The 26,251-nt window shown below is 48.7% G+C and overlaps 12 protein-coding genes across 12 annotated transcripts; 8 read left to right on the forward strand and 4 right to left on the reverse strand.

Moving 5' to 3' along the window:
• Nucleotides 1–1,573: 1,573 nt before the first annotated feature.
• Nucleotides 1,574–3,782, forward strand: PFICI_14744 (uncharacterized protein; the record flags this gene model as incomplete). Its single annotated transcript, XM_007843325.1, has 2 exons — nt 1,574–3,377; nt 3,439–3,782. The coding sequence occupies 2 exons, from the start codon at nt 1,574–1,576 to the stop codon at nt 3,780–3,782; spliced, it is 2,148 nt and encodes a 715-aa protein (XP_007841516.1).
• Nucleotides 3,783–4,502: 720 nt separating this feature from the next.
• PFICI_14745 (uncharacterized protein) lies at nt 4,503–5,815 on the forward strand (the record flags this gene model as incomplete). The annotated part of the gene is made up of 3 exons (XM_007843326.1): nt 4,503–5,194; nt 5,310–5,537; nt 5,596–5,815. The coding sequence occupies 3 exons, from the start codon at nt 4,503–4,505 to the stop codon at nt 5,813–5,815; spliced, it is 1,140 nt and encodes a 379-aa protein (XP_007841517.1).
• Nucleotides 5,816–9,468: 3,653 nt separating this feature from the next.
• On the forward strand, nt 9,469–9,942 carry PFICI_14746 (uncharacterized protein; the record flags this gene model as incomplete). Its single annotated transcript, XM_007843327.1, has 1 exon — nt 9,469–9,942. The coding sequence occupies one exon, from the start codon at nt 9,469–9,471 to the stop codon at nt 9,940–9,942; it is 474 nt and encodes a 157-aa protein (XP_007841518.1).
• A 275-nt stretch (nt 9,943–10,217) lies between these two features.
• Nucleotides 10,218–11,758, reverse strand: PFICI_14747 (uncharacterized protein; the record flags this gene model as incomplete). The annotated part of the gene is made up of 3 exons (XM_007843328.1): nt 10,218–11,291; nt 11,369–11,466; nt 11,563–11,758. The coding sequence occupies 3 exons, from the start codon at nt 11,756–11,758 to the stop codon at nt 10,218–10,220; spliced, it is 1,368 nt and encodes a 455-aa protein (XP_007841519.1).
• Nucleotides 11,759–13,635: 1,877 nt separating this feature from the next.
• On the forward strand, nt 13,636–15,470 carry PFICI_14748 (uncharacterized protein; the record flags this gene model as incomplete). Its single annotated transcript, XM_007843329.1, has 5 exons — nt 13,636–13,707; nt 13,790–14,042; nt 14,106–14,500; nt 14,550–14,687; nt 14,745–15,470. 5 exons carry the CDS (start codon nt 13,636–13,638, stop codon nt 15,468–15,470), a joined length of 1,584 nt encoding a protein of 527 aa, XP_007841520.1.
• A 735-nt stretch (nt 15,471–16,205) lies between these two features.
• Nucleotides 16,206–16,633, reverse strand: PFICI_14749 (uncharacterized protein; the record flags this gene model as incomplete). Its single annotated transcript, XM_007843330.1, has 3 exons — nt 16,206–16,345; nt 16,413–16,561; nt 16,620–16,633. The coding sequence occupies 3 exons, from the start codon at nt 16,631–16,633 to the stop codon at nt 16,206–16,208; spliced, it is 303 nt and encodes a 100-aa protein (XP_007841521.1).
• A 1,580-nt stretch (nt 16,634–18,213) lies between these two features.
• PFICI_14750 (uncharacterized protein) lies at nt 18,214–18,941 on the forward strand (the record flags this gene model as incomplete). Its single annotated transcript, XM_007843331.1, has 2 exons — nt 18,214–18,399; nt 18,474–18,941. The coding sequence occupies 2 exons, from the start codon at nt 18,214–18,216 to the stop codon at nt 18,939–18,941; spliced, it is 654 nt and encodes a 217-aa protein (XP_007841522.1).
• A 1,555-nt stretch (nt 18,942–20,496) lies between these two features.
• Nucleotides 20,497–20,882, forward strand: PFICI_14751 (uncharacterized protein; the record flags this gene model as incomplete). Its single annotated transcript, XM_007843332.1, has 2 exons — nt 20,497–20,657; nt 20,720–20,882. The coding sequence occupies 2 exons, from the start codon at nt 20,497–20,499 to the stop codon at nt 20,880–20,882; spliced, it is 324 nt and encodes a 107-aa protein (XP_007841523.1).
• A 734-nt stretch (nt 20,883–21,616) lies between these two features.
• PFICI_14752 (uncharacterized protein) lies at nt 21,617–22,224 on the forward strand (the record flags this gene model as incomplete). Its single annotated transcript, XM_007843333.1, has 2 exons — nt 21,617–21,787; nt 21,889–22,224. The coding sequence occupies 2 exons, from the start codon at nt 21,617–21,619 to the stop codon at nt 22,222–22,224; spliced, it is 507 nt and encodes a 168-aa protein (XP_007841524.1).
• A 318-nt stretch (nt 22,225–22,542) lies between these two features.
• PFICI_14753 (uncharacterized protein) lies at nt 22,543–23,030 on the reverse strand (the record flags this gene model as incomplete). The annotated part of the gene is made up of 2 exons (XM_007843334.1): nt 22,543–22,784; nt 22,940–23,030. 2 exons carry the CDS (start codon nt 23,028–23,030, stop codon nt 22,543–22,545), a joined length of 333 nt encoding a protein of 110 aa, XP_007841525.1.
• Nucleotides 23,031–23,613: 583 nt separating this feature from the next.
• PFICI_14754 (uncharacterized protein) lies at nt 23,614–24,685 on the forward strand (the record flags this gene model as incomplete). Its single annotated transcript, XM_007843335.1, has 4 exons — nt 23,614–23,675; nt 23,734–23,777; nt 23,834–23,965; nt 24,021–24,685. 4 exons carry the CDS (start codon nt 23,614–23,616, stop codon nt 24,683–24,685), a joined length of 903 nt encoding a protein of 300 aa, XP_007841526.1.
• A 108-nt stretch (nt 24,686–24,793) lies between these two features.
• Nucleotides 24,794–25,731, reverse strand: PFICI_14755 (uncharacterized protein; the record flags this gene model as incomplete). Its single annotated transcript, XM_007843336.1, has 2 exons — nt 24,794–25,201; nt 25,261–25,731. 2 exons carry the CDS (start codon nt 25,729–25,731, stop codon nt 24,794–24,796), a joined length of 879 nt encoding a protein of 292 aa, XP_007841527.1.
• Nucleotides 25,732–26,251: the final 520 nt, after the last annotated feature.

Here is a 26,251-nt window from a genome sequence, read left to right on the forward strand (position 1 = left end):
GATAGATGAAAACTAGTAGAACTGGTGAACTGGGTGCTAGGATAGTAGTGGTTACCTACCAGTGCTAACTAGATTCAATTTGGCGGTTGTATTCTTCCCGCAGGACTGTGGGGAATCCATAGGTGCAGAGCACTCCCCTCGACATAAGAATTTTGACACTCGTCACCAAAACATTCACTTTTCGACTCCCCGGAACACAAGTCAAAAAAGCGATTTTTGGATAGAAAAAAAAGCCAACGAATATTATACTAAAGAGCAGGTCAAGACCATATTTTTTGAATTACATTTTTCCCAATTTATTTGACGGACATGTGGTCGGTCAAAGTTGGGGTATCAGCACAGGTGTAGAAGTTCCCATGACTAGCTCCTGAGAGTTCATAATATTTGCCACCCAATAATCGAAAAGACGTGTGCGGGTGCGGATCCTCGCAAGCCTCGGATCATGTCCGCTTGTATCTAGTGAATCTTGCATTCAACAATTGGCTGATGCTGACGTCGCATTAGTTCTGCCATCATGTAGGAATTGGTGTGACTCAATTGTCAACAAAACTTGGCCATGATGGGATTTAGAGTCAGGTACAGATTGGCAATACTGAAGGTGGCGAAAACATGTGAGCCAATCTGGGTAATGGGAATCTGGCGATGAGGAGGCGTTTTGTGGGAACACCGATCATTTTTCCATGGGAATCTTGAATCGCGCCCTGAAATCGTCATGCTTTGTCAAATTCAACCATAACTCTATGGGGAGATCGACAATAAAAGAATGCAACATGACGTTTCATGGTTCATTTACTTTGCCGTATTTGCGGGAACTAGAGATGGGCATGGCTTTAATTCCATTGCACGCAAAAGTTGAGCTCAGACCTGCATATTCGATGTTCGCCACTGAGCTTGGCTGCAAGGCCCGTGAACGGTATAACTCGCACACCAAACACTAGCACACAAAGTCAGTTTCCAGCCAATCAATCGCCTCATTTAAACAACGGGTATTTGTGTTTCTTCGTTTTTTCTTTTGAAGATGGCAAATTCACGCGTGCTGGCCATGGCGGAAAACTATGCAGCTTCTCCAACCGTGATCGTGATCGTGATCATGATCGTGATCGCTCTCGATTGTCGGTTTTGCTCTCGTTGCTGAAGCCACGATTATCATTATTATCCAAGATCTCGCCAACATGGAGGATAGGTTGTGGCTTGTAACCATGTACATGATAATGTATCCCCCTATACAATGTTCATACCCTAGATTCACAACCAATGGCTGTTGTCTACTACCACCTCATGTTCCAGACTCCATACGCTTAAGGAGTGCTAGGCCATTCTGGCAACCTGTATCATTTTTTCATGGGGAGTCTTGTAACTCCAGACCTAGCAGAAGATCAAATCCAACGGTCCTTGTGGGGCGTTATCTCTTATAGCATGACAAAGAACTGAAGGAAAGTGGCCCAAGAAGAAAACTAAATCAGGTCAGTTGACAGGAATGTTTACTTCTTGGTTTTCATTGTTACAAAATAAATTTATCGTGTAAGCCGACATCAGATTGCTAGTTGTTTACCCCGTGTCAACAAGATAGAACATGGACCCAAAGAGAAATGAGGCACCGGCTTATAACTTCAATTCCGGCCCAGGCCCACCCGAGCCCCCCGGAGCCGTCCCTACCACGTTGGAGGATTACGAAAACAAATTTTCCTTATCAGACACAACAGCCCTCGACCAAACATGGCATCCAAACACCAGGCATCCTCTCGCCGGCGAAACCGATAGTTCACCGCATCGTACAATTCAAGGGTCTACATCCGACGAACATGACAACTACTATCATGCCCGCCTCCAACACGAGGCATCGACAAGGCCCATACTGAACAACGATCCTGGCGACACATTCGTGATGGGAGACGACCCAGCCGTCGATGATGTGAACCAACAACGCGCCACGGTCACATCACATCAAACAATTGCGTTCGACATTGTCCAAGCCCTTCGACTCATCGCGGCCCGACCTCACCCACACACGAGCCTTCAAGCGACACAGCCCGTCCACCCTTTTGTTGTCGCGGATACCTGGCAGCATGACATGCCCATCATTTTCGTCTCAAATTCCTTTGAAGCCATGACGGGATATCACAACACGGAGATCCTAGGACGCAACTGTCGCTTTCTACAATCTTCGGACGGATTCGTGCAACCCAGGGCTCCTCGACAACATATCGACAGCATCGACGCGTACCACTTCAAGCTATCCCTCGCGACTGGCGGCGAGTTTCGGCAGACGATTGTCAACTTCAAGAAAGGCGGTCAACCCTTCATCAACCTCATCACCATCATCCCTATCCCCTGGCCTGGAGCTGAGTCGAGGTTTCTCTTTGGCTACCAGATCGACGCTACCCACAATGCCCTAGCTCCTAAGAATCTTGAGCTGAACATTGGCGGTCGCAACTCACTCTTTTATCGTCGGACGCAACAGCTGTGTGCTTCTCACCATCGAGAACTTGAAGATGCCACTCCTTCGCCTTCTTCCCAATACCAGAGCGATTCGTCTCGACAGTCGGAACCTTCTCAAGCATCCGAGTCTCGGATCATCGACCCTGACGATGTTGACCTGAACACAGAAGTCCTGATACGACTTTTTGACAACAACAGCAACGCTGCGCTTGACAAGCCTGGCTACAAAGCGTTGTGCAAGATTGTTCTAGACATGGCTGCCGGAATCATCCAAGTGTTATCGCTCACCGGCACAATTGTTTGGATATCTACATCATGCGTGCAACTGGGCTATTCTCCTACAGAACTTATCGGCTTGCCCATACAAGACAAATGGCATTCGGCTGATATTCCAGCTCTGTTCCGACATCTGAAAGCTGCAGCCGTCGGGCAAGTCATTGAACTCATTTCACGCTTTCGACGATCTGATGGGGAATACGCATGGTTGCACAATGTCGGCTCGATATTGCAAATGGCTGGTGGACGTAGAGTAGCCGTGATGGCCGGTCTTCAACAAGAAGTACCCAACTTGAATCTGGCGTTACTGGATGCACAACGAGGCGTTGGCGACCAGGATGTGTGGGTAAAGATGTCCAGGTCGGGCCTGATTCTCAATGTTTTCCCTAACCGCATGACTGCATTGGGAATATCACAAGAACTGACTGGCACAACGTTTTCGCAATTACTGGCAGATGATACGTCTCGTGAACGATTTCTTTACCTCGTGCTCAAGTCCACCTCATCTAGAATGACTCATCAAACAACCTTGGAGCTTGCATCGACCACAGGCCCGGATCTATTGGCCGAAGCAACAATATTTGCGAGCGATACATCAGCAGAACGGCGGCCGCATGTTCTAATTCTCCACTGCCGGATCACAAAGTCCACCACGAAGAAGGGTACGTTCAATCGCTGTGAAACTTGATGGACTTCATTGCCTTGACTCATACCCGATGTTAGGAAAGAATCCCGAGGTGGTTATTGCAGCCCACGCCAGCTCTTCCAAGAACGAGGACCTCTTTGAGAAACTACGTTCAAGCAATTTTGGCGTATGGCAAGTCGAAATGAATAGTCTAGCTCAAGAAAACGACGATCTCCGACTGGAATTGGGCCGCCTTCAAGCTTTGTCAAAGCAGCGCAAGCTTCTCAAGAGGACAAGCAAGGTTCCCTTTGATGGCTGTGCCAACTGCCACGCGCGTGAAACGCCAGAATGGCGTCGAGGACCCAGTGGTCAAAAAGATCTTTGCAACAGATGCGGGCTTCGGTGGGCCAAGTCGCGACACAAAGAGGGCACAAATACCTAGGCACTCCTCGCCTACCATGTGTGTACTTGGAAGCGTACGACTGTCGCTAACAAGCTTTGTGACGACATAGCTACACGTCCAATCACGAGGAAAATGGTGCCATCGAGATCACAAAACGGAAGTCAAAGTCATCATATCCGGCCATATTTAGGAGCGTTGGCATCATTGGCACGGATATATCGGACTTGCAGGAGATAATTTTCAACGACCATAATAGTAAAATTTCCGAGTCTGATGAATACCTAGGTAGCTATCAGCAAAGAAGAAAAAGGCGTTGGTTTCAGACGCTATACTACTTGTCGAAAAAAGGAAGCTCATCGGACCCCGGATTCCGACTTGGCGGCCTTCGCCTTGGCGGCTGATCGGAAAGCCTAAGCCGGCGACCGCTTCGTCCCCACCAGGTATCAGTCCGAGCAGCGGCTATCAATGATAACGAGCGAGCCCCATGTCCGGTCCTATCACCCTGTTGTCTTATGCTTGACGTATTATCTGGACCCGGATATACCTGCAACTTCACTTAAGCCTTCGCAAGCCTGTAATCCGTCGCGTGTCGTTGAACTCACCGTTTGCTCATGTTTCTCAGCTGCTGCTTATAGATAAGGCAGTGCACCTACCCGTTCCAATCATCAATTAGTATACCATCATCCAGATAACCCGGACCCGTGAGAGCACTTGATTGATTTCACAGTGAGACGGAGGGGCCATTCTCAGGTATCAACTATGAGTGCTACCACAACCATCAAGAATTACCCCGCGCCCGAGTCATGCGCCGCCACTCAACTCCGGATCATGTCCGGAGACGGGCCGGTCACCAGAACCGTCTTACGGACGCCCCCACGCGATGCCGATCCATCAGAATTGCCGGTGATTGACATATCTGACATTTACAGCCCTTTGCTGCCAGAGCGCCGCCAAGTCGCCGAGAAGTTGCGCAGCGCCTGCACCAATACGGGCTTTTTCTACATTGCCAACCACGGCATACCCACTAAAGTTCTCAACACCGCCCACGCCGCCAGCTTGGACTTCTTTCGCCAGCCGCGCACCGTAAAAGATCAAGCTAGTTCAGAACAGTCGCAAATTTTTAATGGCTACCAAGGGCCGCGCAGCCAGCGAATTAACCCGTTTGAATCCGTCGACGTTCGGGAGAGTTTCTCGTGGAAATATGATCCCAAGTACGACGAAACCGTGACCGATCCAGCTGCCATTCCCGCCGAGGTGGCCCGCTGTCTGATCAGCGAGGACTTTTTGTGGGATGCAACGGCAAACTTGCCAGAATTCAAGACTGCGATCCTTGAGTACTGGCGGTCGTGTCTGAGACTTGCCCGTGCGCTTGTGCGGTCGTTTGCGCTCTCGCTCCATTTGCCCGAAGATTTTTTTGATGAAAAGTTCTCCCATCCGGACGCAACCTTTTGGTAAGTAAAAAGATGACTGCACCATTGAGAATTCGTGGGACAGTTCTTGTACAACGCCTCGACGCCGTGTTTTGTTGCCACAGCCGCTTATGACTGTATCTAATATTCAATATAGCGTCAATTACTATCCACCACTGAAGCAGGTTCAACTATCAACCGATGAAGATGCCGAGGTCTCTATAGGCTCCCATACAGACTTTCAGCTCTTCACCATGCTGTGGCAAGACAAGATCGGTGGATTGCAGGTCCTCAATAAGCAGGGCCAATGGATCAACGCAAAACCCATTGAGGGGACGTTTGTTGTCAATATTGCTGACTATATGCAAAGAATCACGAATGATTTGTGAGTTTCATGAATTTCCAACCTCGGACACTTCTTTTTAACCAAATTATCTGTCAAGATACGTTAGTACGGTGCATCGCGTGCGGAATTTGAGCGGTAAAGAGCGCATAAGCATGCCGTTCTTCTTTGGCTTCAACTTGAATGAAAGCTGCGACGTCCTGGATAGTTGCGTCCCAGAAGGTGAAGAGAAGAAGTACCAGGAAATTAGTTGCCGCGATTGGGTTGAACGACGGGCCAAGGGCATGAATCAAGGCGATCTGAAGAAACCAATCTTATGATGGGAACATACATCAAATTTCATTCGATTACACAGTGTCGAGAGTATGGGCAATCGGTTATTAAATAGTATTGATTACGAGATTAGGCGGGCACTTTAATCTGTCTTTCTGATACGACCTGTATCCAGAATAAAGAGTAAAATGGAGGATGGTTTACAACTACGAAAAGATTGTATGAGCAAATAGACTCAATAAGCCCTTCCCGTTGTGTCACCCTTCAGGTGATACACTACTCAGCCACACTATGGCGCATCACTTTCCGTGTGGCATTATCCCTCTTATTTCAGAACATTTAATGGCCAGGTTTACGAACTGAGTAATTATGTAGGCAAATATTGTGCGCGTAGATTTTCTGCGTAATTTACCTGGCCTGGCTGGGTAATACAGAGAGTACTGGAGACAAAAGCCAGGACTGATGCGCCACAAGTGGCTGGAGCCTGTGGTTACCCATGTACGAGGCTGTTGGTTGTACGGGAAGTGCTTTCACTTCCCAATGTGCGGCGCACGATTAGGTTCTAGGTACTTGGAAGAATCATCTTTCATTTATCCTCATTTCTACTGAACGGTCTTGTTAAGTACTTCACCAGTTGCTTGGCAATATTAAAGGTCATATCAAATCGAACAAACGATCAGACGTTCCATCACATTTGGACAACAGATGAAAGGTCAAGTGGTTAAAGTTTTGAGGCTCTAGGGCAGCCTCTTCAAATTTGGAATTTCTCAATCGACGTGCAAGAACTAGTATCTTCATCGCTCTCTCTCCGTTGCCTTTCGTTATGTCACCCAAAGGGTGCCACACTCACGAGCCACCCTTGTGGCGCTCACCTTTCCATCCTTTGGAAGTTGAAACATTCCTCTTTATCCCCCTAGTCCTGGTCTTTCCCCTTTGCCTTTGGTGTCAAAACACATGGCGCTCCAGATACCAGAACTTATGAACTCGTATAACGTGCATGTATTATGGGCTGATGAGGAATGCTGTAGCGCATGCAATACTTGCATTAGGCCCAAGAGATTCTTCACAAGAGAAACATCACCTTGTGTCCAGGATTATTATTCTTCTTTTAACATAAAGAGAAGATGGAAGTCGGGGTGCAGCAAGTTTTAAGGATTGCTATTCCTAGTTCATACTGATAAAGGAGTTGTTGAGAAAAGGCTCACTAGTAACTTTGATCAAGAACAAAATGTTTGGGCTATCTTGACCAATTCTGACCTGAGCATATTTGCTCAGGGGAAGATGTGATCAAAGGAACATATGAAAGATGCCTAAGACAATCAATCCTACGATGTACCAAAAAGAAATGACCGAAGAGCTATCTAATATACCCGAGCAGGCGATCTCCGGTGGATACTGACTACATCAGTGCAACATTAGTGATACAAGTCAGTCGTAGCTGAGAATGAGCGGATTGCCAGTAAAAAGTGTTTAATAGATCTGGCATAAATCAATATCGTATATTCAAAATCTCTTTATCGTCACTGATATTCAACAAAAAGTCAGGAAATAAAAAATATTACCTAGATAGGTACAGAAGATACATCGAAATGAAAAGCGACACGTACCTAGCCAATCTATCCCCAGTATCTGCACCTTTGCCCTTGGTCAAAATTGCTGCAGGTAAAATGAGACCCGCATGGATGGATTCGGCGGCGCCATTGACGAAGCTAGCGGATGGGCTGGAGAGAAGGAGAATATAGTTGGTAGCATCATCGACGATGGGCGCCCGCTTGAGAGGGGTGCGGTTATCGATGACATGTTCTTGTATCAGATTACTTACAAAACTGTACCACATCATCGGGACATTGATTCAGGTAGCACAGACTGTATTCACTTGGATGGCGTTTTACGTGATCCTGGTATCGACCGTTGTAGAGTCTTGTAAACAGCCATCGGCATGACACGAAGCTCTACTTGGGGAGTAAATGAATCTTTCGCGAAATCTACAATGGGCAACACTTGAATTCTTCACTTGCAGTGTGGGCTGTCATTCGCGGTGCACCTACCAAGGAAAATGGAGCAACGGGGACGATGAAGCCTTTCCTAGACTATGCGAACCATGGCGACGGGTGCCGGGGAAAATATGGGACTCTTCTTGGACCATGGTCCCCGTCACCGCCCTAACGAAGCGTACTGATCCTGTCACGTTAGTGTCGGCGACCTTGGAGAAGGCATCCATGACCAGCGAGCCTGTTATGGATTTGTGGCTTCCAAGTTGATCATGGGCAGGTCATCAGAGTCGCTGATTTCTTTTTCAGATTCAATTTGAGAACCGAAATCCGACCTCACCTCGATTAACTGCATGGCCGAAGCGACCAACCACTTGTCGTCTTCGTGTCAGAGAGGCTTTTACCCCTCTTCTTTGTTTTTCAGTATCTGCCGTGTCGAATCCTATGGCAGGTGGTCGAAACCCGGCGTTTCCTGGACCCCTAGCACCATCTTTGGCGATCAACCTGGAGAGCTGGTGGTTGTTGTCCGCCAAGACCATACCCTCAGTGTCAGCTCCCCCACGTACGAGTGTGTCCTCTTTCCCAAGATCGTACGTAGCCCTTGAAAAGTGACGTGAGCTGGATATCGATAGGATTAGAAGGATGAGTCCATTTGCTCACACCATTTACCAAGGCCATACCCCCTTTGTAAAGCCAGTTTAGACGCTGTATACATCGGCATGTAAATCGATCCGGCAACAGCAGGCATCTGTTGTCTTTGATCTTCGGCAATGTATCAACCTCTTCAATTTACCATGCCCTCCAAGACATTTTACTTCCCTGTTCATCCCTTATCTATGAGCAGCATGTCATAGGCCCTTAGATGTCAAGTATCATTTGGTGCGTTATTGAATTATCGCTCCGCATGCTGGAACTTATCGATATTGGGCCCAGAATGACGCCCGGAGTTGCCTCCGGGTGCCATTTTCTTTAACGCTCCTCCTGTAAATAGAAAAACAACAGCACAATCCAATTCGTGAGGCTTCACGACCAAGTCACCCGCCAAATCAAGATTGCATCGCTTAACTTAGCACTCCCAAGTCTCGAAAATAACCCAGAGCACACTGCGCAGCTTCTCAGACAAATTATAATCATTTATCAAAGAGCTAAAAATAATAGAGGAAGGGAAAGGGGAGACAAGGGATGGAAACCAATTCCAGACCTGGAAGTTTAGCGGTATCAATTTCTTTTAGCAGTATTCACAGCATCTCAGTGGAAATCGAATAAACATTAATTTCGTCCTAGAATACTAATTCCATTCTATTATGATTGAGTATATAGCTTAGAGGCCTCGCTGTGGACAAATTGTTATTCTTGATCCACAAATATTGAGTAATGAATGCATTCAGCCATTCTCAGCATGCATACCTGGATATCCAATCAGTATCGCTCATATGCAGCCAATGTGCGGCACAGCATGACGAATTGGTGGAGATACAGTACTGGTTACTGCTCTGACGCAGTTTGTCTTGGCTGCGGGGAGAAGTTCGATAAGGGCTTACGCGAATTTTCTCTTTGAAGTTGGGTAGCGGCCGCTGTGCCCGTCTTAGATTTCTTCGCATTCAACTCCAGCCCAATAATTCTACACATTCTGACGAGGATTTTACTGCTCAAGTAATTGGAAAATCATACTTTCTCGACTACAGCTGCCTGATAGCTGCCAGATCAAGATGTCTGAACAACCAAAGAAAGCCTGGCGTGACGTATCCCCGGAGACCGCAGTCATCATCAACCGCAAAAAGAATTGGTACTGTCGCTACGCCGACACTTGTCAGTTTGAGAAGTTTGATCAGGTCGCACTTCCTGACTGTACATATGAATACCAGTCGGATGGCGAGCTGCTGACCCAATCTGGATTTACATACCGCTGGGGCAGCACAAAGGAATTTGCCGACTTCTTCCAAAAGGCGTTTCAGACTCTGCAGACAATCCACATGGTTGGACCCGGAGATTTTGAGCAAATCAGTGATGATGAAGTCCGGGCCACCTTTACCGTAATCTATCATTCAGCTCTCGCAAAGGGCGTCGGCGAGTCCTACGGGGTTACAGGAACTGGCGGTGGACACTACTATGAAGTTTGGAAGCGCAAGGACAATGACTGGTTCATGGCAGACTTGCGTATGAACAGAATCTACGAAGGCTAGGATGAAACGTTGCTTTTGGCAGATATGAAGAAGAAGAAGCAAATTTTCTGCAGGGTTACGTCTTGAGTATAAGGCATGCGCATGGTGAGGGTAGGGGGACTAGAGGGACGTCGATCACTGCCTGTAAAGTGACTGCAAGTCATTATTGTTTCCTAGCTTACATGACTCTGTCCCCAACGAATATATCCAATCAAAATATTACAAGTGCCATGTACGGCAGTGCGATAACAAGCTATTGCGTACCTACCTGCCAATCAGTAGTACCGTATTCGTGATTAGAGTAGGTTTAGTGCCTGCCACAGGTAATTCATGCCGCTGACGAGGCCTGTAAATCCAATGTACAGGATCAATACGCCGAAGCCGCTTCCGTACCCGGCGATAGACTTTCCCTTCCACGGCATGCCTCGAACAAGGACGTCGCTTAGAGGTCCAGAAACGACATTACCAACTCCACGACCCACGCACAAGTGTCCGTGGACCATGACTGGGTCGGTCAAGCCGTACCCATCCGCTTCGCCTCTCTGGGAGACCTCCTTCATAATCCCTGGCCAGATAGCCGCCCAGCCTCCAGCAAATAAGCCATACAGAACGCAGAACACATACAAGGCAGGCAGTGTTGCCGAGAAACCCCAGACCAGCAGAACCGATACAGCCGCACCCACCGCGGAGATAAGCATACAAGTAGTGGGGCGTAGTCGATCACTTAGTAAACCCATAATTACCAGACCCATGGTCACGGCAATGTTCATTAGCATAACTGTCAAGGTGGAAAGGAAGCTCGAGGTGCCGAAATGCATACGAGCATATATCGGTAAGAAGATGCCCGGGAGGAAGTAGCCGGTAGCCTGTATAACGTTCACAAGTTGGTGAAACATGAACCGCCTGGATATGACAAATCTCATGTTGAAAGATCTCTTGTTGTTAATGGTTGCCGAGTATGGCAGTCTGGGTTTAATGAACCAAGCCAGCGGGGCGGATCCAGCAAACATGACGGCGGACCAGATTCGCATGGCTGTTCGGAAACCATAACGGTCCAAAAGGATTTCAAAGATTAGAGGCAGGACCACGCCGCCCACTCCAGCGGCGCTCCAGACGATGCCGTATGCCATGCCCTTGCGTCTCGCGAACCACTCGTCAATGTACAGGGTGCTCGGACAGTAGGCCACACAGCCGCCGATCCCAAAGATGACACCTTGGGTCCCGATGAGCTGAGGCACGCTGGTACAGAATGAGCTCATGGCCATGGACAACGAGGTGGCAAAGAGGCCGGCTAACGTTGACCATCGAGCCCATCGTGGATATAGGCGGCAAATGGCAACAACAAACGGCGTTCCAAGGTACAAGATGCCCTGTCCCGCTAATTAGTTTACCCGGGGTGAATTTTTTTTTTCTTGAGGCCTCTTCTTGTCCTGGGTGAAAATCTTACTGATGTAGTGGTTCCGATCACGGCAATATTGCCAGACCCCGCAAATGGGGAATGACTACTGTAATAGTCTTGAAAGACACCAAATGAAAACCCAAAGCCTGTACCAAATTTTTTTTTTCCTTAGTTGAGTCTCGGTGAATTACGAATACGCATATCATTTGTCGGCAGATAGAAGAGGTAGTTGGCTGACTCACCAAAGGTAAAAGCCTCGACAAACCAGCATGCTGTCAAAAACAACCAGGCCTCCCTCCCTGTGTCCACTGGCGGCAGCGAGAACTCGGCAGGGGTTACTTGAGGCTCTGGTTCCTTGTTTTGTGGTTCATATCCATGATCGACATTGATTAGCACGCCTCTATCGATGGTCCGCAGTTCAATCGTTTCCGTAGCCATGCCGGAATTCCCTCTAGGGCTGAGGTAGCTTGTATAATTTGAGTAGGAATGAAAAAGTGAGCACACATGGGACGAAAAGAAAAATGGGGACCCTCTGTGTGGATGACCTAAACTCCAACAGCCCAATTGCCAGCGTCTTGTGGGCGCATGCAGCATAGAGGCACAGCCGAATATGCGGAGCGCCGTGCAAGCGTGGTCGAGGCGAAGGCCGAAATGGCGCGGCAGCTATTCCCCATGCGACTTGCGACTCGGCACGGGGTAATGAGGAGTGCGAAGAGGCCTGGGCCACGATGAGACAGCGACTACTGTGATATCAATCTTGTTTTGAAGTTCTACTAGTTTATAGATCTAACCCGGATCCCACGATGCTAATGACAAAATTGTGCACCATCAGAGCACTTTTGGCCTAGCGGCCTCTCAAGCTAGATAGAGGAAATCGACACTTGGCAACGTCTTTGCAACGCGACGATGGAGCAGCACAACGTTTTTATTAGTGTGTAGCAGGAGCTAGTTGCATAGGTTCAAGGACTCTATACTTGCGCCTACCTATCTGCAGACCGCTCCAAAGATGCAGTCTTCAATAAAGAGATGTCGACATGGCTAAGTTGTCAACGAATGGACCCTGCAAATCACGGCATCGAGAAGGTTCAGTGCAGCAGGGGGTTTGCTATGATCCGTATGGAAACCAATAGGGAGCAAGTTGATCCACTGATCTGCCGGTTGTTTTCTTATTCCCGTACTTGTCGGGTCTCGGTTACAGCTGCATCAATTGTACAATGTCTCCCAATATGTGCTAAGGGTCCTTTCCAAGCCTCCAACAAGGAGATGTGGAGTGTCGCTACTCCCGAGCTGAACTATATGCAAGCCAATCAAGATGCTGGGACAAGCACGTAGACAGAAATTTTTCTATTATGATAATCACAGACGAGAAAGCCACAGCCCGTTATTAGTCTGCTTAGGAAGGCTTTGTCACGCATCACCACGTGGAAAATGCAAACTGTTGCGAATCAACCATTTCCGGATGCTTTTCCTAGGCAAAGGGTGATGAAATGTCAGGCCGGGTACCTGCTAATGCCCGGTTATGACTCGTGGGTGCCGTCCAGTCAGCGCTATGTGTCGGAATAAACTCCGAGCTAATGCCAATAAATAGATGGAGGATCATTACCTTTTTCCTAGCGCACAGGCACAATGAGTCCCCGCAAGGATCCTTTAGGGAACGCTCATTGAGCCCTGCCACATGGCTTCCCATTATTTGAATTTGACGGCAGTGTTATAGAACGAAAAAAATAATAAAAATTTTTTGATACCTTCACTTGGCAGCATAGTGGCTGACACGGTTCTTTGTGTCACCGCTAATCCTGACCCGGCCAGGAGGTGAAAATGGACAGCGATCATATTCGAGAATTGACTGGCAAATGCAGCAACCGATCAAGAGGGTCACTACTACTGCATGATTCTCTCCTAAACCACCCCTCTAAAACTTCCCTCTCAAGACACTTGCAGCAGCAACGTAGTTGGCCGCGTGCTCGGCCTGCGTCCGAATACGCTAAACTACCGGGGACGCCGTCCGCGGCAGTCTCTTGTTTCGCTGCTCGCTAACTAATGATTTTGAGTTTGAAGATCACAGACCCCGGATCTAGCAAGACAGCTCGTCGTTTTTTTTTGTTAAGCAAGACCTTGCCGAATTGACGAAGTGAGGAAACCAACGACGGGCACGTTAGGAACTGTCCCGCGTCGAGGTCGGCCGTGTTCCGCGGCCCCAAGCCAACAGAATCATAGGATAATAAACACCTGCTGCTTCCATCATCAAATCGTCACCGGTCTGAGAATATAGGGTCCATAGAATCCCCGCCTGAAATATTCCGCCATGATTTAGCATGGATGCAGCTCAGAAGTCAAAGTTGCGACGCGCGCAACACGCAAGCAAATCAAAGACAAGTCAGAAAAGTGTACGTGTGACAACCTCAGAAAGTGATTCGCCAAGCAAAGAGACTCAATGTGGGCTGACCGAGACCGGAATGTTTACAACAGTCCCGCCCACGCGGAAGGCCACCACGCAATACCTTCTGCGACGATGATGTCGAGGCTATACACTACCTACAGGGCAACATTCAAAGCCTGGACGACAAGATTCGGGATCTCAACCAATTAGTTCTAAGCGAGCTTGCTATTCGACGAAAGCTGAACCAGGCTGAAGATGCGGCTTCATCTAGCCGGGCAATGATAACACCTGCACCTTCACCAGAAACCGAATCCGATTCCACCGAGGACGAGCCAGAGAAAGGTGAGCAGATCACTCTTATTATTTATTGATATATAGTATTACTGCTGACTCATTCTGCTCTAGACTTTTCAAAACTGGATCCTATAGTAATAACGGATTCATCCCTCAGGACTGCCGACGTCCCAATCAAAGCAGCACTGGTAGAAAAGTTTGTAGACTCCTACGGCCCACCCAAGGAATCTGACTCCGAGTCGAAATTCTGGATACACGAAGGCAGGCCATGGGTACTCTGGCGTGTCGGTGCGGAGCAATGCGCCTCCTCTGAGCTGCTGCAGTCTGCATACCTTGCGGTGTCTGCAGCCTACGCGGGACTCATTTACCAGGACAAACGTTTGATACGGGCCGGCGCGCAGAGCTATGCATATGTCTTGCGATCGCTCCAGAAAGCTCTGAATTATCCAGAAGCTGGAAAATCCGATGCAGTTCTGATGACGGTTGGCTTGTGTATGAACTATGAGGTTGGTCAACATATACGAGTTGTCATCACACGTGCTCACTGGTTTATAGGGTCGTCTGTCACGCGACGCCAAGGCTGGCTACACGGTACATGTGGCAGGAGTTTTGAGGCTATTCGAGTACCGTGGCCCCGAGCTCCATAGATCCGGGTTAGCACATTACTTCTTCGTCGATGCTCGTCTTTACTGCGTCAGTACTATCATTTCCTTGTCGCTACGGTTCGAAACTCGACCTAACTTTACACAGACTTGGTGTGCGATACGAGCTAGGCGACCAACATTCCTCGCAAAGAAAGAATGGAAGACGGTACCATGGACCCTTGGTACTACAAGCAAAGACATGATGCAATATCTCTTTGATGATATGCTCGAAATCCCCAACATGCTCTGGTACGTAGACCAGTGCAGAGGACTCAAAGAAAAATCGACAAAGGTGGAATTATATGACAAGGCTTGCAGCATTGCCGCCAAAGTAAAAGCAGGTCTGGAGCGATGGAAGAGCACGTGGTTGGACCCCGTCATCTGGCGCAAGCCTCACGAGAAAAACCTTCGACAAATGGACCCAACCCTGCCAGTATTCAGGTACCCGAACCCAGAAAATCCCGACGAGATCTTGGAACCCCCAGACATGGTCTACCCAAACGGCGCGCTCCTCGCAGCCGTGATGAATTATCACGCAGCCCTCTTGATCGTCAACGACGCTATCCGCGAGCTAGAAGGGCGCACAGAAGATGCCGCATCAGTTGCCTCGGCGCACGAAATTTGCCGGTCCATGAATTATTTCCTGGTCAATCTACCAGCCAGCATGTTGGGTCGCGTAGCCCAAGCATGTGTGGTGGCATATGACTTGTACCCCGAGGGAGGTATTGAGCGCGACTATATGGCAAAGGCCTACGATGCCCTTGTCGGTGGCACTTGGCGCCGTTTTGAAGACTTTCTTGATGAGTTTTCGATCTTGCGAAGACATGGATAAGATGAACTTGTTTACTAACAGTTTTCTATACGATGAGATGATAATGATGAAAAAATCAAAACACTACTTATCAAAAACAAGAATAAAAATAATAATAAAGAATCGTGGTATTCAACGATGCGCAGAGACCCCTTGAACCAATGAGTAATATCGAGGATAACCGTAACATAATTCTTGGATCAACAATGCTTAATAAAGCTCCGAGTTCATGAGTTCAATGAATTCGTTTACTCTCTTCATCTGGCTCAATTTAGTTGTCTCGCCGTTTGGAAGAAATGGCTATCTGTGTCATCTTCCAGTGTAACCAGTTGAGGATCCAGGGTGAACAGAGTTGACACTAGTTTTGATCGCCAAACCTTCTGCCATGTTTCAATTAACATGGCGCTCCATGAGCTCGTTTTGTAGCCGTGCCAGGCACACAATAGAAAACACGATAGGAAGTTCAATATAAACATACTATCATTCTCGGAACAGACTCTACAAAGTATACGCGCTGTCTCAGAACAGCAAAGTTATGTTCGATTGAACATTTCTGCACGCTACATACACATCAAGAAAGATGATAGGATAGCATATAGTCCGACATTGGTGGATATGGCGATTCGGACTGAGTTGCATGATTAATAGGATTATGTAGCTAGCAGCCGTAAGAGTGCTCCTCCTCTCTGCACAAGCAATTATTGCAACTCCGGCCTGACTCGACAGACCTGTACTCGTGGGACAACTGAAGTTGCTCTAGTACAGGCCCACCATCACATCGCCCCTGACTCTCACGTTGACATGGATATCTGCTTCAAGATCAAGTTTGATTCCGACCAAGATCAAGGGGTCCTTCTGCTTTCCATCAGCAGTGACTGGACCTTTCAGTAGACTCCCTATTCATCGTCAGTACAACTCAGCAAACTTTCAACATGGGCCTTGCGTGAACGGTTCATCACTAACCTGCTGGACCGTGAATTGTTCCAGCTGAGATAGGCTTGGGCAGCGTGTTGGCAGACACGGGAAGCCCACTGCCGGTCTCCGCACGGGGGTAATTGTGCTCTTCATCGCTGCTGGGGTTGCCAAAATCTCTGCCACGGTTGCCTGGGGCGCTGTAATCATGGTCAGCCGTGCTCAACTCGTCAACAAAGGTTGGGGAGATCCACATACTACTGGTAAGCCATCGTGGCTGCTTCAGGTGATTTTGGCGGCGAGACGGGAAACTCGCCTGGCTGTTGCTCAGAAGACTGATCTGGAGGATTTTTCAAGAGAATTTTGTTGGCTTTCTTCTTAGGCATATGAGGTTGCAGATAGTATTTTATTATGAAAAAAGAAAAAATACAAGACTTGAAATTCCGATTAAACACTGATGGTGAAAATGGGGAAGACAGACCTGCTGATATCTCCTCTGGACGATCGGAAGACTCGCGCCTCTGGTCTGATTGACTTTCCGCTCCTGTGCCGCCACAGTCAGCAATGAAGGACTAATGCAGGCCGCATGGTATTGCACGTCCTATTTCGTTTAAGGCTTTCTAGCATACTCAAAGCCGCCTGTTGGTATAGTTTCGTATTGCTTCGATCCAATAACTTTGATCAGTAATTCTGGCTGTATTGAGATATTTAGATACCACCGGCTCTGCAGTCATGGCGCTCTTTGGGAAAATCGGTGCGCAAGAGCACCCCATCACAGGAGGACGACTATGCAACACTACCGCGTCACGGTAGCATTGTATCACGATACGATTTCTCTTCAGTCGTGCAAATAAGACTCCAAAACAACGTGCTGCACCGCTAACCAACGGCGGAGATGCTCTATGATCCATGATGCTCATTATCGATAAAGTCACGAACTGAAGAGACCAACGAGCAAAGTTTTGACAAAACGGTGCATCTTCGACGTATCCCAAACTAGATGGGCGAGTGTGCACTCCTGGGCGTATTCCACTCTACTGCCAGGAGCGAGCATCTACTTTTTCAACGAGTCATCGAAAGATCTTACCATCTCCGTTACATGTGACTCGTGTTTGCTTAAGGTGTGTGTAGTCGCGGCGGGGACGCGCAGATCCGCAGGTGCCGCGAAGCTTATGCTATTTCCATCGTCCTAATTTGCGGGGAAATTGTATACTTAATTGATCAATTGCAGCATACCATAGCTTCATAGGACAATAATGACGACATCAGTGCACAATTCAATATTAAAGGCAGCACAGAGGACCGGGACGCCCGTTATACTACACAGCTACTCAAGTATTTGGGGGTTTTCAGTCACTATTTCACATATTAGTTGGAAGGCTTGAAAATTTCCAGAGTGTGCAGCAAGCATGTACCATTCGTATGTAATATACACTAGATGCAGCTACGACATTGAGTTCATCTTGACGTATACATGCCAAAGTTGAGTTGCACATATGCAGTCAGCCTACGTAGCGCCAACCTAGACGTCAATATTTCCTGGTTGGAGCTTCTTCTAGTGCTTGAAAGTCCGAGTTCCCAAAGCGGAAACATCGAAGAGAAATACACGAAGTCTTTTGCGTGACTGCGCGACATTTCACAAATACAAGCGACGTTCGCACATGACGACGTTGAAAAAGACATGCCATTCTGAGAGAACTAATCCGCTAGCATTTCTGTATCTTATTAACTATTGCAAGCTCTGGAACGGATCGTCCCGGGAGTTGCATGGTTCACGACTACTCCGTCAAAAATATAGTTGCTACCTACACATTCCATTCCTGGATATTTACTGGAGACATCTTTCGACCTGATGGCTACCTTTTTGGTCGCTGGCATTGGTGCATTTGGTGCAGCTGAAGCGATCCGCCAAACACAATCGCGTGCCAGAAGGGACGAGCATCGAGGTCGAAAGAACAACCTACAGATCCATTGTACAAAGTCTTCCGATTATGGCCGGACCTTGGAGGGCAGAAACATAGTGCTCTCTGGAGATAAGGTACGTGTTCTGCTCCTGCTCCGATGAACCATTCAGGGTTTCACTTGAGCCATACTAACCATATACGAACACAGCTATATGTGGACACTGGGACGGACCCCAACCTACCCTTTGGCCACCCATTCGCTGGTTATTATCTTCCCTTCCCCGATGCTCCGTACGAGGGTCTAGTTTCGACAATCTGCGATGACCCTCCGATAATGAACTGGATCTACGTCGACCGCAACACCTACGAAGTCAAGTTTGGCACGCGGCCGTTTGCAGAAGTCAATTATTCCGGGCCTTTCGACTGTACAAGACAGGACCGGCGTCTCATTTTCGCAGGCTGGGAAGGTTTCTTAGCTGTCCGGGAAGGAATCTTCTGGTCTCTCTACTTTGATGTCGAAAGAGACAAGCTCAAATCAAGGAATTTGCCAGAGGGGACAACGATCTTGGAGGTTCAGCTGCGGCGAATCGAGATGCTCGTCATGCCTCCTCAAGTGGAAAAGAGCACAGAGGGAGAATCCAAGGAAGAGGATACGAAGAACACTTCGCAGGAATGAATGGTTCGATCACGTGGCCGTAACGTGAACGCCATTGCATTAGAAAGGAATGTCAGGGCATTACTTAACCGTATTTGCACAAACGTTGGGATGACTTTCGGATAAATCCAGGTCTCCCACCTAGTTAGGGATACGCTTGCTTTCCCCGCAGAAGCCTATTAATAGCGGAAGCAAAGCCGTATCGGTATGTGGGCGAAAGAGTCTTCCGAAGCTCGAAAGCTCATATGACTCCTGCCCGATTCATGTTCTGGCCAACTACAGGATTGCAAGAGATAAAACCAGCAGCCGAAACCTATCTATGGTCCTTTTCAAAGTGTCAGACCCTGGTGATCTCGGCCGGCTAGCAAATTATAGTTTGGTCTACTATGGCAATCAACCAATACCTGAGACGTAAATTGCCCGTTGACTATGGCTGCAGTCTTGCAGATGCTGTCACTTTCACAGGCTATAGGTCCTTAGCTAAAGCCTCATATCATGAAGTTTTGTTGATCATAAGAGACCCGGACTCAGATGAGGATTTCCTGCTGAGTCATTTATTTGCGATACTTTGTCACCAGCTTTTGAGATGCAGATACTGCGTACAACAACCAATACTGCGACTGAAAGCTGGCCAGGAATTTACCTAGTTGACAAGTTGCTGACGACACAGCCAGAGGACAGACTGTTTGGTATTCATGGCCGCATGAACCACCTGGAACATGCCAATAGTTGCTCATTCGTCAGCTTGACTATTCTGGAAGATGCTCGACAAACTCCAGTTGTGATTGCGGTGACAGACACAAGTACTGCTGCGTAAACGCGGAATAACGGCACAATGGGGGCATTGCTGCCAAGCCTTTTAGTATCGAATAGTTCCAGCTGTTTGCCAAGCCTACGACTCGGTACAACGGCGATATGAGAGCTTCGTTCTCACCGAACCCCTCATCAATAATAAAGCAAAGAGATTTACAAAGCAAATGCACATAGCATGGTTATCATTATGTTGACATCTCTCATCAAGTTTGTTATCGTTGTTCTCAATGACGTCGGGAGGCCGCTGTGGCGGTTAGCCAGCACATATGAATACGTCTCCCAAGGTCCACCTGCTGCGTCACGAAATGCCAATTGGAATGTGCTGGTTCCTTGAGCTGAAGCGGGAACATCGCATGATCTTCACGGCCGCATTCTAATATTAACTCAATCCGATCAGTGGTGAGGGCACGATCCGATGCCGAAGTTCCAGGCAAGTCTGGAGAAGGTCCCTATTCTGGAGCTGAGTATTGTAGAGGTTCCTGCGCTAGCCTTAGTATACTCCACAAGCCACGCGTCCGACTGTGTCCCGACGTCACCTGGATAGCCTCATTCATCAGGGTCTTAGTCGGTCGACGGCTGAGCAAACCATACTGCTGTAGCGAGTCGTAGCAGCATGGCGGCCTCCTGCGAGAACAGAGCTTAATCACATAAAAGCGGTGAATGTCACCTTCTCAGGGGCAAATATCCAATTCATCCACAATTCAAAACATCAATACTTAAACCCCCTCCAATTCTCGATTACTTTCTCTATTCTCTCGACACAATGGGTCTCATCAACAAGATCGAACACAAGATTTCAGAAAAGATGCACGGCGGACACCAACAACCTCAGCACGGCGAGCACGGCGGACCTGGCGGTCCCGGAGGACCTGGCCCTCACGGCGGCCAAGGTGGTCCCGGCCCTCACGGCGGTCCCCACGGCGGGTAAGCATTCATTGATATGACTTGATATATGCCACGGCGGATGCTGACTCGGTGATTCACAGCGGTAATGGTCCCCACGGTGGTCAGGGAGGTCCTGGTGGCCCTCACGGTGGCCAAGGTGGCCAAGGTGGTCCTGGTGGCCCTGGCGGTCCCGGTGGCCCCGGAGGACACGGAGGTCCTCACGGTGGTGGCCACGGTGGTCCTCACGGCGGCCCCGGTTTCTAAGTCAATTGAAACCATACGACATCAGCTCAAGTCCTGTTATCACTACGCCTGGAAACCCAACGAGGGCGACAGTTCGCAGCTCTGCTCTTCCGCGCAGCCATGACGGGCATTTGGAATTCACACGGAAGTCAACGCTTCCAATCAGCCGAATAACTATATACCCACAAACAACAATAAACAGGTGCATCTAAAAAAGTCAATATCGTGTCTTTGCCAATACCTTTGAAAATATGGTGATTTGAAATGAATCGAAGACATCATAGAAAGTGGCGATAGAACTAAAACTATAAATGTCTAAACGTCTAAGTAGCTTTCTTCTAAGCTGTTTAATTGATGCCGTGAGAACGCCAAAAGGGGTAGCGAATCAGTGCTCGACTCCGAGCATTGCTTACAATAAGAACTCGCCTCTTCCTCCGTAACAGGCATTCATTCGAGTTCCCCTCGATCACTAATATGACCATCTCCGACCTCGGTCCGCCGGCCATTTACCCCACATCGCCGTGAAATCCGGAGGTATGACGATGTCCACCATTCCGGGGCCTATTTGCAAGGACGTCATCCAGCATATGTCAGCACAATATTGAGCCGGGGAGCAACGGCATTTGGAGAATGGAAAATAACTATTAAAAAGGAACTTTGTTCATGTTGTCTTGAAGTTTATTGTATTTGATTTACATTTACATATAAACAGCATATTACGCAAGTGACCATCGAATTATCAAAAGCTACACAATATGCCTATGTATGAGATTGAACATATTGCTCCTCTCCAATCGGAGCAGAAAGATGCCTTGGCATTGGCCATTACAGAAATCCACAGCAACAAATTCACAACACCCAGGTTATTTGTCAACGTAAAAATCACTGACGCAGCAAAGCAGGAGACATACGTTGCAGGTAGACCAGTATGTGGACTGAAACCTGATTTACCCATATTTATTCCTACATGACCTTCTGTCTACCTACTCTCGTCTTGCTAGAACAATGGCTAACATGAGTTCTCCAGCGCGCTTCCAACCGCATCACCGCGCATGTGCGCACCTCTGCCGCACGCACGCAGCAAGACTTTGACCAGCTTTGCAACGACGTTCACGTTGCGTGGTCCAGCATCGTGCACCCAGCGCATCCAACCAAGCCACCCCAGGATCAGGAGCTGCGCGCCGTCTTCATCCTTGGCGATATCACGGCTGCCTGGGAGGCTGGCTTCACGGTGCCGCCCGCCGGCCAGGATGCGCAGTGGGCAAAGGAGAACATGGCGGCTTTCCAAGACAAGGCGAATAATGGGGACGAAGACTTTGCCGATCTGGTCGAGGAGCTCAAAACGAGGGACGAGTTCAAGTAAGACGCTGTTATATTTGCTGCACAGGAAACCTCAACGGAGTTTGGGTCATTGATCTTTGGTGTATTTATTTCGTGAATAATATGGCCTGGAAGTAATAATTTGATCTTATTGCCCATATATGCCCTGACCGTGAATCAAATCTTGCGCTCCATATCCCTCGAAAAAAAGTTGCCAGCGATGTATTTGGCCGGTTCATTTTTCTTTTCCCTCTGACGCGCATGGTCAAGACTATACGGGACTCACTCGGCCGAGCCGATTTGCGGAAAGGTTCCGACGTTTTGTTTGATATGTTTCCTTTTGTGATGCTGCCCCGTTCGATTATGCATTCGTGCCCTGTACCTGTCCACCGATTGTGCCGTCCATGGGCGGCTTTGCCTCTGTGCCGTTCTTTGCCCTGTCCTTTTCCCACTCCTCGGGCGTCTGGCACTTGGCGCTCCAGGCATGTATGGCGGCAATCTCCTGCTTGAGGGCGGCATTGACGGCCCGGTGCCGCTTCAGCGAGTTCAGACCGGCGAATTGGGGTGATACGATGAGCGAGGTAAAGGATTGGCCGCAGCCACCTGTAAATTTCCCCAGTTAGTGTTTGCTTGCAGGTAGGTTGTTACGCCGCAGCGGTTGGTCATATTTGTAATCGGTTCGCGCCGAGACATTGGTGCGTTTGTCGCAAGATAACAACCGACAGAAGAAGAAAAAGGGCTGGACGCGGGTAACCCACCAGACATGTCTGTGACCTCGACATGAACAGCGTTCAATCTCTCGGTGATGGCACCACGCAGCGAGGCCTCAGTTATCGTCGACTCTGCCATGATGATAAAATACTGGGCGTGTTTTGGGGGTCTGGTGGCAGAAGTTCTCCAGACTTCAAGGGACTGCGATTTGCGGCCTATGATGAAATGCAGTCAGCTAATGTAACCAACTGCCCCTCCAAAAGGTGGGTGACGGTGACTCGGAATGCCCCGCGCTTCCCAGGCTCTTGACAGTGTGACAAGGGAGGGGAGCGGCGGGACCCTTGGAGCTGTGGCTGGAGTGAGTTGCCAGCTAAAAATGGAGCTTCAGCGGCTAAGGAATACGCACTTTACATGACTGCACCCATAGAAGGAGTCTGAAGCTCAAGATCTCAAGCTTTGGTTCGAGCTCCATCCAACCAATCCAATCCTTTGTTTGTGTTGACAGAAGGCACTCACCCAAATTCTACCTAGACTTGCCGTACAAGTCATCTCATATTGTCTTGGTGGAATGTTTTGTGCGCGTTCACTCCAGCGTGCTAGCTTTCGAATTTCTGTTTCGCTGAAAAAACAGTCCTCGTCAAATCCTTTGGTTTGTGTACATCAAGCTTTAAATCTGTACCAGGATTCGAAGCTCTTTCAGCAAAGAAGAACACAAACAACCATGGCTACCAACGCCCCAAAGCCATCGTTTACCAGCGCGGTGATTGAAGCAATTAACAAGTTGTAAGACTCATTGGTATACTCGATGACGTAGACACATGTTTGGCTCACAAGATCTCAGGTACCCAAAGGCATTGGCCGATAGTGCATGGGACAATACAGGCCGTAGGTTGACAGCGCCATCAGGTTTATGAATGGAAGTGATTCTGATATTCTGCCAGTTTTGCTTGACCAAGCACAAGATGCGCGCTTGACTGCTCAGACTGAGAATGTCGTCTTGCTGACCAACGATCTATCTGCGGCTGTCGTAGATGAGGCTCTACGTGTCAAGGCCAGTGTTATAGTGAGCTATCGTACGTTGCCATATTGCCAGACTCTAACAAGACGCCTGCTCATATATCTTTACAGACCCAGTCATCTTCAGAGGCTTGAAGTCCTTGACCAATGCGGTCCCCATGGAATCGTCTCTCCTCCGCCTCATCGCAGCCGGTGTTGCAGTCTACTGTCCCCACACCGCCGTTGATGCTGCCCATGGTGGGCTCAATGACTGGCTCTGCGACATTGTAGTAAATGGTCAGTCCAAGGTTGAGTCTACTGTCCTTCAACCCATCTCTCGACCTTTGCCCGACGGTCACGAGGGTGCAGGCTATGGTAGAAGCGTCTCTCTTGACAAGCCATTGCCCTTGCCTGCTCTTCTGAAAAATCTGTCGGCTGGTCTTGGCGGTCAAAGGTATATCTCCATCGCCTTGCCAACTGGCAGCACCATTTCGGAGAATGAAATCATCCCCAAGATTGCCGTGTGCGCAGGATCAGGGTCAAGCGTCCTCAAAGGCTGCGACGCAAAGCTTCTTGTAACCGGCGAAATGAGCCACCATGACGCTCTGTACCACACACAATCAGGCCAGATTGTGGTCACAGTATTTCACAGCAATTCGGAACGACAGTACCTTACACAGCGTCTCAAGCCCAAGCTAGAGCAACAACTGAAGGAGTCTGGGCAGGCGGAATACACCGTGCTAGTCAGCGAAAAGGATCGGGACCCTTTCGAGACCATTGATATCTCTCAGCTGTAAGCCAGACGTTGGCAGCGTCATCGCTCATAGCCGCATCATCGTCGCGAGATGATAATAAAACAATGCCAGGCATTGCCAAGCCCAATTATGTTTTTGACGTTGGTTCCATCAATCGCCATCAGTCTTTGACGCCCTCCAATTGAACCGGCTTGCCTCTCCTCGTAAGGCAGCATCGCCATCCTCAATGCAAGCTTCTACATCCTTACCTCCAACTCCCTGCTCAATCCACTTTTGCAAAAGCTTTCGTGGCATTTTCCACGCTTGCCTGGCGTCTTCCATCCGGCCATCGTTAACAAGGTTGCGAAGCTTGTCTGGTGTACCCAAGACCTCCAAAGCGAGTTGCTTTGTTCGTAGCCTTCTTTTCATCTGTTCTTCAGCCTCAATTTGTGCTTGGGTGGATTCGGGCACAGCATCTCGCAGTGTATTCCTAATAGCCGATGCTTGAGAGTAGATCTGCGCAATTGCAGGATCTAGTGTCGATGCCATTGGATTCAGAGGATCCATGTTTGCGCGCATCTGCAATAAGTCAGCAACTCTGATCACCTATTCAACCAAGTCCTCTCATAGATGCACACCTTTCGGATTGTCTCCGTAGCCGAAATCAGTTTGCTGTAATTATCGTAGACCAGTGCCTTCTTCTCAGCGTCCAACGCCCTGATTTCACTCAAAGTCCTTGTATATAGCTTGAGAATCTCCTGCATGCCGGACCCTTCGAGCTTCTCCCTCACGAAAGCCTCGGCATCGAAACCCTCCTTGTCCACCTCTGATGGCGGCACCTCGGAAGCCTCGTGATTCTCTCCCAGTTCGTCGGTGACTTCTACACTAGGCGTCACAGTCTTGTTTCGCAGGTTATAGTATTCTCGGAGTGCAGCTCGGTTGCGCTTGGCTGGGTTTGCAGCGGTGCTGGTGGGCGTGCTGTTGGGATTGGGCGACGTGGTTGCCGAGCGTGGTACGTCGAGGGAGGGCCGCGTGGAAGACGTTGGCGTAATGAGGGTTTGTGATGGTAGGCGGCGCGGTGGCTCGCGCGGGGAGGCTATTGTGGACATGATTGCAGAGACTACACTGTGAGTTACCAAAGACTCTTAAAGGAGCCGCGTAAGTCAATTGAGCCAGCAGCAGCTTGTGCAGTGTTGCAAGGGGTTTGGAAGTTCAAGATGTCTCGAACGGAGGTGACAGCTTGGGGGTGGAACAGCTAGCTGTATCGACTGACCCCTGTGCTATACATTACTTGGTGCAGGTAAGAGCTAACGCTGAAGCCAGCTGCTTCCCTGAACGCTTAGGTGGTGTCCTAGTGAGGACAGCCACTGTGGCGCGTTGCTTGCCAGAACAAGCCCATGGATTCATGCACCGAATACTCCAGCTTTGTACCTGAGTTAATGCAGTATTGCCTAACCTTTATAAGACCTGCACATAAAGTCTTTAAAACACACAGCAACATCTTTCAATCAGTGATCACTCAACCTATGAACAATTTCTTATGATGCCACTGTCACAATAATAGAAAATCATGCGCGTTCTTTGTTGATCCAACTTTCACGTCATTGATGTCATGAAAATGCCCTTTTG

This window comes from Pestalotiopsis fici, assembly GCF_000516985.1.
Source record: "Pestalotiopsis fici W106-1 unplaced genomic scaffold PFICI_Scf_13, whole genome shotgun sequence".
In the NCBI taxonomy this organism is placed as follows: domain Eukaryota; kingdom Fungi; phylum Ascomycota; class Sordariomycetes; order Amphisphaeriales; family Sporocadaceae; genus Pestalotiopsis; species Pestalotiopsis fici.